Source organism: Gekko japonicus, unplaced genomic scaffold (assembly GCF_001447785.1).
Source record: "Gekko japonicus isolate JY-2015 unplaced genomic scaffold, Gekko_japonicus_V1.1 scaffold1064, whole genome shotgun sequence".
Lineage (NCBI taxonomy): Eukaryota > Metazoa > Chordata > Lepidosauria > Squamata > Gekkonidae > Gekko > Gekko japonicus.
This window is the reverse complement of record NW_015176004.1, coordinates 362497-378434: the sequence shown is the minus strand read 5'-3', so window position 1 is coordinate 378434 and position 15938 is coordinate 362497. Positions and strand designations below refer to the sequence as shown.

Below are 15938 nucleotides of genomic sequence, written 5' to 3'. Positions count from 1 at the left end.
AGACACCATCATCAGATTTTCAAGTTTTCTTCTGCATGAATCAGGGTTAGAAGCAGGAGATCCTCTGGATGTTGGCTTCTGCATCACACATCCCCACATTTGTGCAGCATGTTGCGCAGCCCCTGGATATGCAAGAGTTGCCTTCAACAAGCAGTATACCAACGTCAGCTGTCTGTTGAAATATTCCTGCCGCAGAAGGGGGTGGACTAGGGGTGCCCAACGTCATCCGTGTGGGCACGATGGCACCCGCTGGCACCTTTCCTGATGCCCACCCAGGGCCCTTAGAAAGCGGGTGTGGCTGGGCGGGGCTTTTGCCCAACAGGGAGGGTTTCTGATTGGCTGTGCAGAGTAAAGGCATCCTGTTCAGCAGAGCTTCTGCCTGAAATGTTGAAGAGGTCCTGTTAAGAGTTTATAGGTAACTGTGCTGCTCTCTGACGTTCCCTGAAGCCTGGCTCTGCCTCCGCCGGCGACCCTTTTGTGGTTGTGCCCACCGCCCCGCGTCAGGGTTCCAAAGGTGCCCGCAAGCTTGAGAAGGCTGGGGGACCCTTGGTGTGGAGTGTGGATGCCTGCCTCTTGTGGACAGCCAGGACTGAATTGGCTCCCGGCTATCACTCTGCAGTGCTCTGAGAGGCCGCTCAAATTGATGACAACGTTCTTCTTGCTGCTAAAAGAGAGCCGGTTTGGTGTAGTGGTTTAGAGCATGGACTCTAATCTGGGAAAGCCGGGTTTGATTCCCCACTCCTCCACGTGCAGGTGCTGGTGAGACCTTGGGTCAGTCACAAGCGGTGTTCCCTCTAAACTGAGTTAGTGTGAGCTTAGCTCACAGTTTTTTTTTAGCCTCCAGCTCACACATTTTTGTCTTTGCTCGGGAAGGAGGGCTCCAGAGCAAACTAATTGATGCAGTAGCCAAATCGCTCGCTCATAACTTTAATACTAGTAGCTCACAAAGTAAAACTTTTGCTCCACAGATTAAAGGGAGCATTGGTCACAAGTTCTGTCAGAGCTGTTCTCTCAAGGGCAGTTCTCGAAAGAGCTCTCTCAGACCCACCTACCTCACAGGGTGTCTGTTGTGGGGAGAGGAAGGGAAAGAATGTAAGCCACTCTGAGACTGAGTGAAGGGCGGGGTATAAATCCAATCTCTTCTTCTTCCTCCTCCTTTTCTTCCTCTTCTTCTTCCTCTTCCTCCTCCTTCTCTTCCTGCTTTCACCTTCATTTCTGAGTGGCGCAGGGCCACTTTTGATTTTTTAAAAAAAGAATTATAGAATACCTTACATTTTCCTCTTGCCCTTCCACTGAAGGAGCTCAGGTGGCTTAGATGGTTTTCTCCACCTCCACGGTATACGGTAGGTTAGGCTGAGGGCGAGTGGCCCACACAGGCGAGGATTCGAACGCTGGCCTCCCTGATCCTTGTCCATCCCCTGCATCATCTTAAGCTCCTAAGAAAATATCCTAAAACAGTGTGTTGTCCTAACATGCACATTTTGTCTTTCATTCTTAATGCGTGTCTTTGGAGAGTTGTTCTGCGTTTCAAAACCCTCCCTCAAGATCTGTGTGGCTGAGGCAGTCTTTGCTGGTCCAAGGAGGCGTAAGATGCGTCACATCTTCCTTTCCTTTCCCTTTATCCAATAAAAGCTCTGACACATGGATCTTGAGCAGTGGGTAGCTGTTGTTAGTCACGTATCACCCAATAGACAAAAGGAGTAGTAAACAAACCGATGTGTCACATCTGTAATCCTGCACTGAGTTATAGCTGCTGCATTCTTCCTTGGGCTAATCCTGTTCTTTTCTCCCTTGCTGTGTGGCAGCCGAATTACAGACCTTCTCGACCAGCAGAATAGTATAGAAGGCAAGATGCGGGAAGACAGAGATTCCATGGTGGACAAACTGCATCGGCAGGTCACGGAGAGCACCTCTTTCAAGCTGGAGAATGAGAGGCTGAAGGTCAGTGGGACGGGGCTGGGGACTCCAGAGCGGGTGTGGTCGTAGCCCTTCAGGAACGCCTCCTGCAGAAGCCTGGTTAAAGTGAACAGGAGCTGCTACTCTCAGCTTAAAGCAGACACTGTCTCAAACCAGGACTGAGGAAGCCTGACTATAGCTTGGGATGACATCTGAATTTTTTCCCCCCATATATTATTAGTCCATCAAAACAAACCAAGAGACAAACAAAAACAAACAGAGAAGCGGGTCATACAGCTTTGCAACCTTTCCCCCCCTCCTATTTTTACAGAAGTTTCTAAACTAGGATGTTCTTCTTATCAATCCAGTTATAAAATTTCACCCAAGTATTTAGAGAGGCGCCATCTTCTCTATCACGAAGCTTTTGAGTTAAACTGTCCATCTCAGCCACTTCCAGAGCTTTTGTTATAAAGTCCTGTTTATGAGGAAGTTCTTCTTTCTTCCAATGCTTGGCCATCGTCATCCTTGCCGCTGTTACCAGATGAAGGAGGAGATATTTGTCATTTTTCTTTAAATTGTCCGGTAATATATTTAGCAGGAGCTGCGGTGGCTCAAGTGGTTAAGACGCTGAACTGCGGGCTGTGGAAGGTCGGTAGTTCAGCAGTTCGAGACCCGGGTGCCGCATGACGGAGTGAGCTCCCGTCTCTAGTTCCAGCTCCTGCCAACCTAGCAGTTCGAAAGCAAGAAATTGCAAGTCGATAAATAGGTACCACTTCGGTGGGAAGGTAACAGCATTCCGTGCACCTTGGTGTTTAGTCATGCCGGCCACATGACCACGGAAACGTCTTCGGACAGCGCTGGCTCTTCGGCTTTGAAACGGCTATGAGCACCGCAACCCTAGAGTCGGATTCGACTGGCTTTCGAGCAAGGGAACCTTTACCTTTAATATATTTAGCAGAAAGATTTCGGGATCCAACGCTATCTGAACGCCCAATACCTGCACTATAATCCTATGCACCTCTTTCCAATACTTCTTTACTTCTTCACAGGTCCACCAAGTATGATAGAAAGAGCCCACTTTAGTATTACATTTCCAACACTTCTTGCTAATACCAGGATAAAAACAGGCTAGTTTATCAGGTGTAAGATACCAGCGGTGATACATTTTAAATGCATTCTCTTTCAGTGGGATAGCCTTTAGCCACTTCATATTCCTCCCTATCCTTTCCCATTTTTCAAACGAAATAGCGTGCCCAACATTTTTCCCCCATTCTATCATTGTTGCCTTAATCCTGCATCTTATAATCTAATAGTACTGCATCTTATAATCTAATAGTACTGCATATAGTTTCCGAATCAGTTTGTCCTCGGGACCTAACAAAATTTTATCAAGTTCTGACCTGGTATTGGCGAAACCTAGCTGCTTATCTTTCTGATACCGTGACTGCAGTTGTAATCTTTCCCACCATGAGAGCTGTATGCCCTGTGATTGTAACATTTCTTGTGATTTTAACTCATTATTTTTATCGAGCAAAACCTCATAGGATGACATCTGAATTGAGGTGCCAGGTGACAGACCACGGTTTGTTTGGAAACCATGGTTGGTGCTAACTGTGGTTGGCAGGACACCTGAAATGACAAACTGTAAAGTCATGGCTGCTGCTCTGTGCGGGTGAGCTCATGAAGCCGAGCCCCGAGAGGAGGGGGAATTGTAGCAGGCAAGCAGCTCCACTCCACCTCCGGGTTCAGAGGCAAGCAGCTTTAAGCCGTGCGTGTTCGGAAACACAAGCCGCCATGGGTTTCACACGTGTGTTTGGGGGTGGGCTGGGCTCCGAGCCTTTTGAGTAACTTCCATTCACTTCGACGGAGGCTGGTTCAGGGAATGTCCTAAGCCCTGACTGAGAAACGGCATTTTTGATCTTGCGTGCCATGGATTGAGTCCCGCCTGGCATGTAAGCAAATCCTGCATTCTGAATGACCATGCTTTTGTTGCCTTTGTGGTTTCCTCCAGAATAGCATGATTCCTCTGGAGGAGAAGCTGAATAAAGCGCAGCTGGAAGTGGCCCAGCTCAAATCGTCACTCAAGAACTATGAAGGGCTGATTGAAACCTACAAGAATCAGGTATGGTGTCTGGACTCTCCTCTTTTCCCTTCTTGGGGTGTCGTCTCTATGTCGGGTGTTGTGGTGTACAGACTGGCCGGGGAGGACGCAGTCGGTGGTTTGGTAACTGCGTGTGTGCCGATTTCTTTGGCAAGTACTCTTCTGGATGTTGAGCCAAAGTGTGCGAATGAGATCAAGATCTGCTCTTCTGTGCTCCCATCATAAAATAGATGGGGTGTTTATGATGTGATCTTGGCTAGTTCGTTTTGCAGAACTTGCTCCAGGGAAATTTTTGTGGGAATTAAATGGCACACATCTGGGCCACGTTTGCACAAAAGCAAGACAATGGCCATGACCGCTGCTCTGTAGCTGGCGTCTATACTGCTCATGTATGCTTCGTGTGCACAGAAAGGCATTCCGCTCTGTGCAAAGGGATTGATGTCCAGTGAAGATGCAGGGATGGTTATCTGTGGAACTTATTTTCTGCCCTGCAGTTGAAGTGCAGTTTTCTCTGGTTATGGACAAGGTGCAGTTGGTATGGGTCCATCAGGGCCCACTCCGGTCCTGGTTCCTGTCCGACTGTGACATCCGTGTGGCTGGTCTGTTCCTCCTCTGCCAAAAAACAGATGCACACAAGCAAAAACATGGGCCCATTTGGGTCACTGCACTGTTGCAGAGAATGACCAACCAGAGAACATCAGCTAAGTGGCAGTTAACATCCACTAAGACCCACAGAAGGTCTTGTAAAAAGTGGCTTTTAGCTAAAAGTCTGTGTTGTCTGTTTTGGAGATGGTAATGTACCATGGTCCTGGCGTGGATGGCCCAGGCTTGTGGCTAAGCAAGGTTGGCTTTGGTTAGTATTTGGATGGGAGACTACAGAGGAAGTCAAGGGCCGCTATCCAGAGGCAGGGCAGTGACAGACCACCTCTGAACATCTCTTGCACTGAAAACCTTGATGCAACTTTCCACCACCAATGTAAACTGACCAGGGACTTTGTAGCCTGAAACTTGCTTCTCATTCCCACTGAGCACCTCCCCATTTTGTTTTAGGGATCAGGAGTAGTGTAAGGAGTAGAATTGGGGTGTCTCTGGTAGAAGGAGAGAACGGGTATAAATTGCTTCCTCCTCTTCCTCCACTTAAGTGCCATTTAAATTTTTGGAACGGCACCATTAAATACTCATCATTTTGTTGGTCAACTTCCTGGCAAGGCTTGTATGCTTTTCTTATGCTTTATGCTTTATGGCTCAAGTGGTTAAGACGCTGAACTGCAGGCTGTGGAAGGTTGGTAGTTCAGCAGTTCGAGACCCGGGTGCCGCATGATGGAGTGAGCTCCCGTCTCTAGTTCCAGCTCCTGCCAACCTAGCAGTTCGAAAGCAAGAAATTGCAAGTAGATAAATAGGTACCACTTCGGTGGGAAGGTAACAGCGTTCGGTGCGCCTTGGTGTTTAGTCATGCCGGCCACATGACCACAGAAACGTCTTCGGACAGCGCTGGCTCTTTGGCTTGGAAACGGAGATGAGCACCGCAACCCTAGAGGCAGATTCGACTGGCTTTCGAGCAAGGGAACCTTTACCTTTACCTTTAATGTTGATATAGTGTAATCAGTCTTGAACATCTGGAAAAGCAGGGTACAAATATAAAAATAAAATACTTTGCTAACATTGGCGGGGGGGGGATGGATGGTACATCCTAACAACAGACGTGAGTTGCATCCTGACAGCTGGTTGAAGCAAGAGTAGCCATGTGAATGACACACGTTGCACGTTGTAGCCACCATCTTTATTTTGTAATCTCCGTGCCCAGGTATTGAAAACCCGAATGGAAGCCGATGAGGTGACGGTGAAACTGGAGCTCTGTGACAAAGAGAACAAATCACTTAAAGAAGAAATGAGCAAAGAGATTGAAAATGTAAGTGCACATCTGGCATGCCGCCTCGACACGAAGTCTGAGGATTTGTGATGTTTCACAGACATGACATTTCTTCTTTGGAAAAAGAGCAGTGTGTGTGTGTGTGCGTGTTGCGTCTTGTGTGGGCACAGAGAATTGTCCTGAGACTATGATGTTTGTGGATGAATAGACTACAGAAGGCCTTGCTGAGTTGCTGCTGATACATTCTAGGGCTTACTCTAGATTGCAAGGAGCTGCACTTTCAGTTGGCAGCATACCAATAGGGCGCACGAACTTCCACCCCTAGCATGACGGCTGCACCTCAAGGAGGCCCACAGCTCACCTGTTCTTCTGGTGGTGGCTGTCTCAAGGTGGGAACCACCGGCCAGCGACAAGCCTCACTGGGCAAGGGCCCAGTGCCGCCTGCCAGCGACAAGCCCCAAATGGGGCAGGTGCCACGTTGGGGAACGGGGCTCAGAATAGCCACAGGTGGCTCCTGAGCTGTTGAGTGAGTATCACCAGTCTGCTCATCTCTTGTTGGCTGGTATTGTAATTCAGTGGAGAAGGGCCCAGGTTCCATTCCCGACATGTCCAGGTAGTAAAATTATCTTGGGCGACAGGGCAGAGATCGACTCTTCCTGCCCGAGACCTGGAGAAGTGCTGCAATTAAGGACGGCTGTGAGCTAGAAGGGCCGTGTGGGTGATGCCTTGCTCCTGCACCCCTTCTCTCTCTCTCTCTCTCTCTCTCTCTCTCTCTCTCTTTCTGTCCAACCCGGAGAGCACAGCTGAGGTCCTTGACTGGTGCTTCAGCTCCGAGACTGGGTGAAGGTGAACAAACAGATGTAATCCTGACCAGATGGAAGTGATGCTGGGTGGCTGAATCTTTGTGATTCAGGAGCAGGAGCACAAAATACGTTCCCCAGGAACACTCGTGTTCCCAGTTGAGGTGCATCCTGTGATCTGGTGCTGCTCCTGGACGCCCATATTGCTGTGGCTGCCAGGAGTGCCTTTTCCCACCTGAAGCCGGCTCTCCAGCTGTGTCAGGGACTCACTCAAAAGGACCTAGCTTTGGTACAGCCTTGGTTATCAGTTGGTGATGTGAAAGACCTCTGCCTGAGACCCTGGAGAGCTGCTGCCCGTCTGAGTAGACAAAACGGACTTTGGCGGACCAAGGGTCAGATTCAATAAAAGGCAGCTTCATGTGTACATCATGGCTGCCAGGGGACGCTTAGATTCTTCTCTGTCCCATCCTCTGCATGGGGGCTGTCTTTGGAAGAGGGTTCAGCAACTACAGCTTGATCCAAACTGCAGCTGCCAGAGCGTGGACTGGAACTGGAATGCACGCTGCCAGTTTGCTATGGCCTCTGTTTGGTTTCCGGGCCATTTCCAAACATTGGTACTTTGGGATCTTGGAGCCATCAGTGGCCTGGGTCCAGGTCGCAGCGAGGGTTTGGTCTAGTTGTGAGCCTTGAAGATCCTTCTTTTTTTTTAAAGGCAAGATGCAAATATCTTTTAGGCATTTTCCTAAATAAACACCTCAATGAAGGAGCATGTGACCATAAGAACATAAGAGAAGCCAATGTTGGATCAGGCCAGCGGCCCATCCAGTCCAACACTCCATCACACAGTGGCCAAAAATACCAGGTGCCATCAGGAGGTCCAGCAGTGGGGCCAGGACACTACAGCGTGCAGGCTATAGACCAGGGGTGGCCAAACTTGCTCACTGTAAGGGCCACATAGAATAAACGTCAGATATTTGAGAGCCGCAAGACATGAACAAATATCACACAACACATTTTTATTTAAAGATATGCAAATTTGCTTTTTCTTAACATTAGACGAGACTGCCAGAAATAAAAACAAAAGGGGTAAAAGCAGATATCGATAATGATATTTGTCCAATGATATTTACTTGTTTGCTAATGGTATTTATTTGTCTAAGAGAGAAAGAAAAAGAGAGGTGGGAAGAAAAAATGAAAGAGGTGGAAAGAAAGAGAGAGAGAGAGAAACAAAGAAAGCAAATAGGTGGGAGGGAGAAAAAGCATGCCTCCCCTTCGCTTCCCCAGCCGCCCTGCTGAGAGCTGCACAATATTTGTGAAAGAGCCTCATGTGGCTCCCGAGCCACAGTTTGGCCACCCCTGGTCTATAGACTGAACTCAGAACACCTCTGGTTCCCAGGAGCAGGGCTGGGGACGACACCCATCTGAGACTCTGGGGTCTTGCTGCCAGTCAGCATAAACTGTACCGAGCTAGATGGTCTAATTGTCTGACTCACTATATTTATTATGTAGATTAACGTGTAGAAGTAATATAGAGGACCCTCTCTAATGGATCGTTGTGGCAGAATCTAGACGCATCAGTCTGCTTTATGTGGGATCAGACCCTTGGTCTATCAAGCTCACCTTTGTCTGCTTCGACAGGCAGCCGCTCTCCAAAAGCTCCCCTAGAGAAGTCTCTTGCAGCACCCACCACCTGATCCTTCACTATCGCCATTGTGCCTGGTTGCACATCCAGCACAGTGGCCCCTTCCCCATTCCGCTCTCCAGCTGACCTCCGTGGGACCATCAGAATGAGGTCAGGAGGCGGCGGCCCGGCCTGGTGCCCGGTCCAGCTCTCACTGCAACATCTTTATTGCATTTCAGTGGCCACTTCCATTGGACCGTTTACAGAGATGACTTTTTCGGTTGAAAAGCGCGATGAAAAAGACCCTCGCCACCTGATCTCCCCCCAGCGCGTGTGACTAGTGTGCTCCTCCCTCCTTTACAAGGGGAACAGGGAGCAGGGATGCTGCAGGTTTCTGCGCAGCCATGGGGAAGGGCCCCTGTGAGGTTTAGAGGGCAAAAGTGGATCTTTCGGTAATGCCCAGACAGGCCATAAATGCCCTGGGCTGTTTTTAATCGCTGCCTTCCTTCCCCCTTCCTCCTCCTCCTCCGACAGGCTCGTAAGCAGTTCCAGAGTCAGGTTGCCGAGTTGGAAAAGCTTCCCGACATCCTGAGGATCACGGAGACCAAACTGGCCGAGTGTCAGGATCAGCTTAAGAGTTATGAGAAGAAGAACATGGACCTGTCGGCCATGATTACGGATCTCCGTCAGCGGGTAAGGGACTGGCAGAAAGCACCCACGCGAACCCCGAGCCGGGGAAAGTGATCTTCTAGCACCAGGAAAGTGCATTCTTTTGTCTCTTGCCTCGTCTCTCTCTGAAATGATTAAAACAAGTGCACTGCAGAATTAAAAAAAAAAAAAAAGACGTGTGGCATGTCTTCTGTTTTTCCTCTTTGTGTTTTGTGTTTTTGTTGCTTTAGCCGTCTTGCTTTTGCTCCCGTCTGCTTAGCTCGCCGCCTAGCGTGGTTCACCGGTGCTCTTTCCGGCACCTTCCTGTCCACTTTTCACCAGCTCCATTTTCATGGTCCTGCTTCCGTCCACCTCATGCTCCCTTTCCCCTCGTGGCATTGCGTATGTCATGCTCGAGAATTGCAAGACTCCTTGCCTTCTGCACTGTGCAGCAAAAAGTCATGCTTCTAACTCTCCTGTTTGTGGAAAGGAAGTCCGGTGTGCAGGCCGGGGCTCCGTATGCGGCTGAATCCAAAGCAATTGAAATTCTTGTTATCAAGGATATTTGCATGCTTGTTTCTTCTGTACCGTCTGCCTCTGCTACCAGGGCCGAGACTAGGAGTCAGGCCGGCATGGCAACCTTGAGGACTAGAAACTTGGTTTCATTATTTTGTTTTAAGGAACACAGAGATCTTCGTCGTGGTCTCTGTGCAGTCCCACACATGGGTTGGGCGCCGGCGCATGACCTCGACTGGAGAAACTTCCAGAGCTTTGCCTCAGAAAGCTTTTGGCGGGCTCTCTTCCCGCCCTGGGGAGCGGGCACATACTGCGCATGCCTGGAGCGGGGGAGAGAGCCGCCTCCCACTCAGTTCTTCTTTGACCGCCTGTGTGTTCACACCTCGTTTCTGTCGCTCCGTACTTGCCTCAGCTAAGTATACATTTCTCTTTTTCGTTCCCTTCCCTCTTCATTCTTGAACTTTTCTTGTTACTATTTTATATATATATTTGTTATTCAGTCGCACAGTCGAGTCCGACTCTTCGTGACCCCATGGACAAGATCACGCCAGGCCCTCCTGTCTTCTGCCATCCTCCGAAGCCCGCTCAATTTCATGTTCGTTGCATCCATGACACTGTCCAACCATCTCATCCTTTTCCGGCCCCGTCTTCTTTGACCTTCAATCTTTCCCAGCATCAGGGTCTTCTCCAGTGAGTGCTCCCTTCTCATTTGGTGGCCAAAGTATTTGAGCTTCAGTTTCATTATCTGGCCTTCCAGGGGAATACCATTTCTTTTTTTTTTTTTTAATCAGTATATTTATTTGGGTTTATAATATCAGCCTATCTCATACATACCAACCAAGTCAACAACAAGATTACATATAAGATCCTATAACAACACTTATCTTTACCATCAGCACAGAGTAATAAACAAGTCAAGCTACATTTACATGCATATTTTGAACTTATCTTCAATTTAAATATCTCATCTGTGTTGAGTAAAACCTACTGTTACAATTTTCTTAAAGTTTACTTACTAACTTTTCAGAAATCTATTACAAAATTCCTATCCATAATATAGAACCTTCAAACTTAACTTTACACATAACTATATCCATCCTCCAGTAAACTGCTGACTCTTTGTTTCCAATATGAGAACAGGGTTTAATATTTAACTTATTTTTAAATTCAATTTCTTTTAATACACTTTTTACTTTTCTATCAATCGTTGCACTCTTTAAATTCATTAAACATCTCCTGAGTGCCCTTGTAACGTATTTAACTAAGGAATTTACTATCCTATTTTCCAACTTGAATTTTTACATTTTATTTATACCATTATCTTTAAATTATTAGTCTACCTGGGCTTTACCTATCTTTATTCAACCATATTCAATCTACAACCACCATACATCATACTAAACTGTTACAATAGAATCTACTTACCTCCCCCCTTAACCTTCTAATATCACTCCACACCATTAAATATTTACCATTACCATAAGCAAGTCAAATCATTCTAATTATATTAGGACTTATTCCATTATCATATCAATTCATTATCTTTTGTTTTAATTAATCTTTAATTGCTCTTACAATCATAAATTCTATTTTGTTATCACTTGATTAATAACCTTTATATTACTTTTATCTAAAAAAAATAGGCCAAAGAAGAAAGGAAGAAAAAAAGAAAGAACCTATTACTGCCCAAACTCATTTTGAATTATCATCCAAATGAGGTTCCGGTACGGCGCGTCGACGGGCGGATGCTCGGCTTGCTCCGAGCAGCCCGATCCACTTTCGTTTTCTTTCAGGCCTCCCGTCTGTTGGGAGAGCTCGACCAGCCCTCCCAGAGAGAGGGCTGGAGCAGGGGGCGTTTTTTTATGGCCCCTCCCGTGTTTCGGTAAAGCGGGGGGATGACCGGAACGGCTCCAAAGCAGAGACGAGTTTTGGAAGGAACATGGTTGCCATCCGTCCTTTTAATTATATGGAGAATCCAAAATAACCGCAGTAACAGAGAAAAAGCAAAGTGTGAGTAAGACTATTTTGGAATGTTAAGTGAAAAAGGGAAAGCCCCCAAGCGAAAGTGTCCGGATTTGAGAGTGATGGCGGCCGGGAGACTTTTGGGACTTAATTGTGGAGTGGAAATTGATATGGGGAAGAGAAGGACTCTCTGTTGGTGTCTTTGTAACGTATTGGATTTGTGTCAAGGACTTACAAAAAGGGAAAGGACTGATTAAAAAATATATAGAATATATGAGAGTAAAGCGGTTGGAATCTGAATAATTTGATTTGAAGAGCTGGTTTAAAATGGAATGCAAGATGAATACGGAGGAAGAGCTCGACGAGAATATGTATGTGTGCGAGATGACGGTCGAGCAACTCCTTAATATGTTGAAAGAGGCAGTTCAAAACGGTTGTGAAGAGGCATGCGCGAGACTGTTGGAAAAAAAGCATAATGCACAGACAGAAATTGAAAAGGTGGAAAAACAGGAGCAACCTAATGTGAAGGAGACCATAGAGGACTGCCAAAAGGAGAACAGCGTTCAGGAAGGGGAGGAAAATTTGGAGTTGATAAATGTGAAGAACAATGCAAAAACTCAGCTACTATTGGGTGAAATAGTGCAAAAAGGAGGGGGAAACCCTATTGTTAGTATCTTGTGTTAAGTCAGGACTGTCAAAGGAAAAGAAACAATGGGTGAAAATTGAAACAATGGGTGAAAATTGAAAGAGAAAGAGACAGAAGGGTTATAAGAAGGAAACGTCGGGCTTGGAAATTTAAAGGAAACAACAACAAAATAGGGGAAATAGAATGGCTGAAAACGAGAGAGGGGAGAATTGGAAGACAAGGAATGAATAAAGAACGAAGACAAGTAGACATGCTGAGGCAGAAAAGAAGATTGCAAATAATTAGAAGGAAGAACAAACTATATAAAAGATAGAAAGTCTGGTTTTCTCTGAATATAGGATGAAATGGAAAAATGACCCTTAACTTAGCTTGTATTATCTATTTATGTATTTATTTATTTGTTACAGTAGAATGGTGGTGGGTATAGGATAGAGTAAACTCAGGTGGGATTAGGAAAGGCTTAGTATGCACAATTTAAAAACTAAGGATGAGGGGAATACTAGAGTTGGGCAAATTAGTTTAAGCTATTTATTAATGTTTTAATTTGGTAGGAAATTATGGTGGAATACCATTGCTTTGACCATGCAGACTTTTGTTGGCAGGGTGATGACTCTACTTTTTATCATGCTGTTTAGGTTCTCCATCGCTTTCCTCCCAAGGAGCAGGTGTCTTTTAAATTTTTTTTTTATTTAAGAGCTTTATTCCCTCTCCTAAAAAGGAGAGATATTTCGCTTAATTGGAAAAAAGGGAGAGTATATAGTGGGATCAAGAGAAAGCTGAGTGATGTTTTAACTAGTATATTAATCAGTACTATTAAAATTTTCTTCTTTTGCTTCTTCAGTGTGTTGTCAAACTTCTTTCTTCAAACACATTTTCTATGTTAGTATATTACTAGTGTCCCAATGGTGCTCTGTTAATAAAGTCTTTTCAAACGCTTTTCGAACCGATCTTCTAGGGACTGGCTTCACCTCCATATTCAAGAAGGAACCTCTTCCGCTTAATTCTCTCCGGCTTCTCGTCTCCTCCTCCGGGTCGCTGTTTTCTCTGTTTACAAGCTGCAAATGCCACAATCCTTGCTCTGTCGTGCCTTTTCAAAAGGTCTTTGGCTTTGAGAGTGGATTTTCCTTTTTCTAGCTTTCGCTTAAGTTTAAACGCTGCCTCTCTCTTAGCCAGACCTTTCCTCCGCAACTGTTGACTTTTAAAAGCGCTTTTGAGGGCACTTTCACGCTTGTCACAGTGTTCATTTCTCACAGTTCCCAGTCAAGGTCACAGTCACTCGCAATCCAGTTAATAAACAGCCGGCTCATACAAAAGATAAAACGCCCACGGCAGAAGCTCCTCCCTTCTTGTTCGCTAATTTTTCAGTCCAGATCCGACATCTTGTTTTGTTTTTTTGTTTACTTTTGTTTAAGTTCATGCAACATTTTTTTTTAAATGCGGAAATCTTCTAGCCTTTTCTTGTTATGCACCAAAAGGAACCAAATCTTTTCTCACATTCCATTCTCCCCCCCCTTTTCTTCGCTAAGGAACTCAGTTTGCGAGAGTGAAGGATTCCCCTCCTCCTCCCTTAAATCTTTTCGCTGGGGGGGGGAGCGCGCTTAAGTCTTTTTCTCGATGTCTGACAACTCACAGTTTCAGCCGCTTTTTTTCTTTTTCACCGTTTGTTCGCTTCATCACTCAGTGACCACAGGCGGCTCCGCTAAACCCCGTGCGGGGTCGCTTACGTGGCAAGGTCCATTGGGGCATGGCGGAGAGGCTCGATTTCCGACCTTTCGGCTGAGAAAGAGACTCCCGCCTGCGCGCCCCGGGTCGGAGCCCCTCTTTCTGGGGCTTGTCTGGGTCTCCGCTTGCGCGGATTCCCCCCTCGACCGCGGGCGGGCGAGACGCCCTCGGGAGCGTCCCGAGGATGCGTCCGCCATTCGCGGGAGCCAGACCGGAAGTCAGGTGTCTTTTAATTTCGTGGCTGCTGTCACAGTCTGCGGTGATCTGGGATCCCAGGAACGTGAAGTCTTTCTTTTTCTCCTTCTCTCACGCGCCTCCCCCCTTTATTTTATAGTGAATGGGGTGGAGAACGTATGGGCAAAACAAAGTTTTTTAAACTGTGCTGTTATTGCCCAGCTAAACTTCCCTCAAACGACGGTCACGATTTGTGCCTTTTTTGTCTTGGGGAATCCTATAGAGTCGATGCCTGTGTTCATTGTGCTAGTTTTACTAGACAAGCTCGACGTAACATTGAGACTTGCCTTAGGGCTGTGCTTCTAGAGGCAGCCTTGTGCCCTGCCATGGCTTCGACTGTCTCTCAAAAATCAGATTGCTCTTCGAAGGCACCAAAGTTGAAATCTAAATGGCCTGAGGGTAAGGCTTCCTCGAAATCGAAAGTTAAGCCCTCGACATCGGCTTCGACTGTCGATCCAATCGTCATTGCTGGCTTAACAACATCGACCCCTGCTGTGGCTGCTGTACCTAACAAGTCCACCTTGCGGCCTCCGACACTGCCGCCTACGCTCTCTTCAGCTTCTGGCCTTATTCTGCTGGGTCAAACTATGAGATCCCCTCCTGACTTGTCTTGGCAGCGGGACTCTCGATCTCCATCGCCACGCTCCCGTACCCCGATCCACCATTTGGAGGGCAGGGAGCATTCTATTGGCCATCGATCTCGATATGATCGAAAGCGTCTTATTCATCGCCAGTCGACTTCTCCTTTGGGATCACCTTCTGATGACCAATACTGGTCTGATGAATGGGATCGGCCGGATTACTATCCGAGGTCTCCTACTCCTCGCCGACACTGGTATGATCGCCTTCGTCACTTTGAACGTCATGAGCATCCACGCTCTTTGGATCGCACCAGACGATCTTGGTCCGTGACTTCAGCCCGCTCTGTGGCCCCTGACCAGCCTCCTGACCTCTCGAGACCTAGGGATGCCCCAAAGTGTTCTCTCTCAGAGCCTGGGCTTCATCCCCCTTTTGATGACTTGATACTGGCTGATCTCACTCAACAGCGGAGATCCTCCTCTCCCATGTCGATTTCCGACAACTCGGATTCGGCAGACCTCGAACTCGATGTTCCACACATCGAAGATGAGCTTCGGCCCTCAGGGTCTGTTTCACCTACTGAAGGCACGAAAGTGTATCTGGAACTTGTAACCAGGTTGGCATCCGCGCTTCAGGTCCAGGGTTCCACTGAATCCCCGGCTGTGACTGATGTCGTTCACAAACTTGTTCAGGCTGACCTCCCGCCTTCTACGGTCCTGCCTGTATTGCCAGTCCACCTTTCTGCCCTCAAGGAGACATGGGCTCATACCGCTTCTATTCTCCCAGTTGCCAGGCGATACGAAGCTCTCTATAAGGTCCAAGAGAGCTCGGGGACGTTTCTCTTCAGGCAGCCTCCACCAAAATCCATGGTTGTACAATCTTCTTAGAAATCGAAGCAATCTGCCCGCCACTCTGCGCCTCCCGATTGCGAGGGCCACAAAATTGATGTTATCGCGAGGAAGCTGTATCCCTTCGCCTCTATGAATCTTCGTATTGACACCTACCTGTCATATCTGTCGGCCTATGCCTTTAATGTGGCTAATGCAGTCCATCCCGTCTTGCAGTTTGTTCTGGAGGAACACCGTCCAACGTTGTCAGGAGCTTTATCAGAAATTTGCACGATCTCGAAACAGCAAATTAATTCAGTCCGTCAGGCTGTCACTTGCTTCTCGAAAGTTCTTGTCTCCTCCGTCGGGCTCCGTCGTCATGCTTGGCTAAGAGGTACCTCTTTACAGCTTGACATGAAATTCCGCATTGAGGATCTCCCCTTCGATGGCGAAGGTCTCTTCCACTCTACCACTGACGAAGCCTTAAAGGCTGTCGATGATAGTCGGAAGCAGGCT

General features: G+C 47.2%; 1 protein-coding gene across 1 annotated transcript in view; it reads left to right on the top strand.

Annotated features, from left to right (window-relative positions):
* The window catches only part of ODF2 (outer dense fiber of sperm tails 2), a 55433-nt gene that overhangs the window by 31912 nt on the left and 7583 nt on the right, over positions 1-15938 (top strand). The window contains exons 14-17 of the mRNA XM_015426459.1: positions 1806-1941; positions 3908-4018; positions 5802-5906; positions 8823-8981. Coding sequence (XP_015281945.1) covers positions 1806-1941; positions 3908-4018; positions 5802-5906; positions 8823-8981 — 511 coding nt within the window. The remainder of the gene's footprint in view (positions 1-1805; positions 1942-3907; positions 4019-5801; positions 5907-8822; positions 8982-15938) is intronic.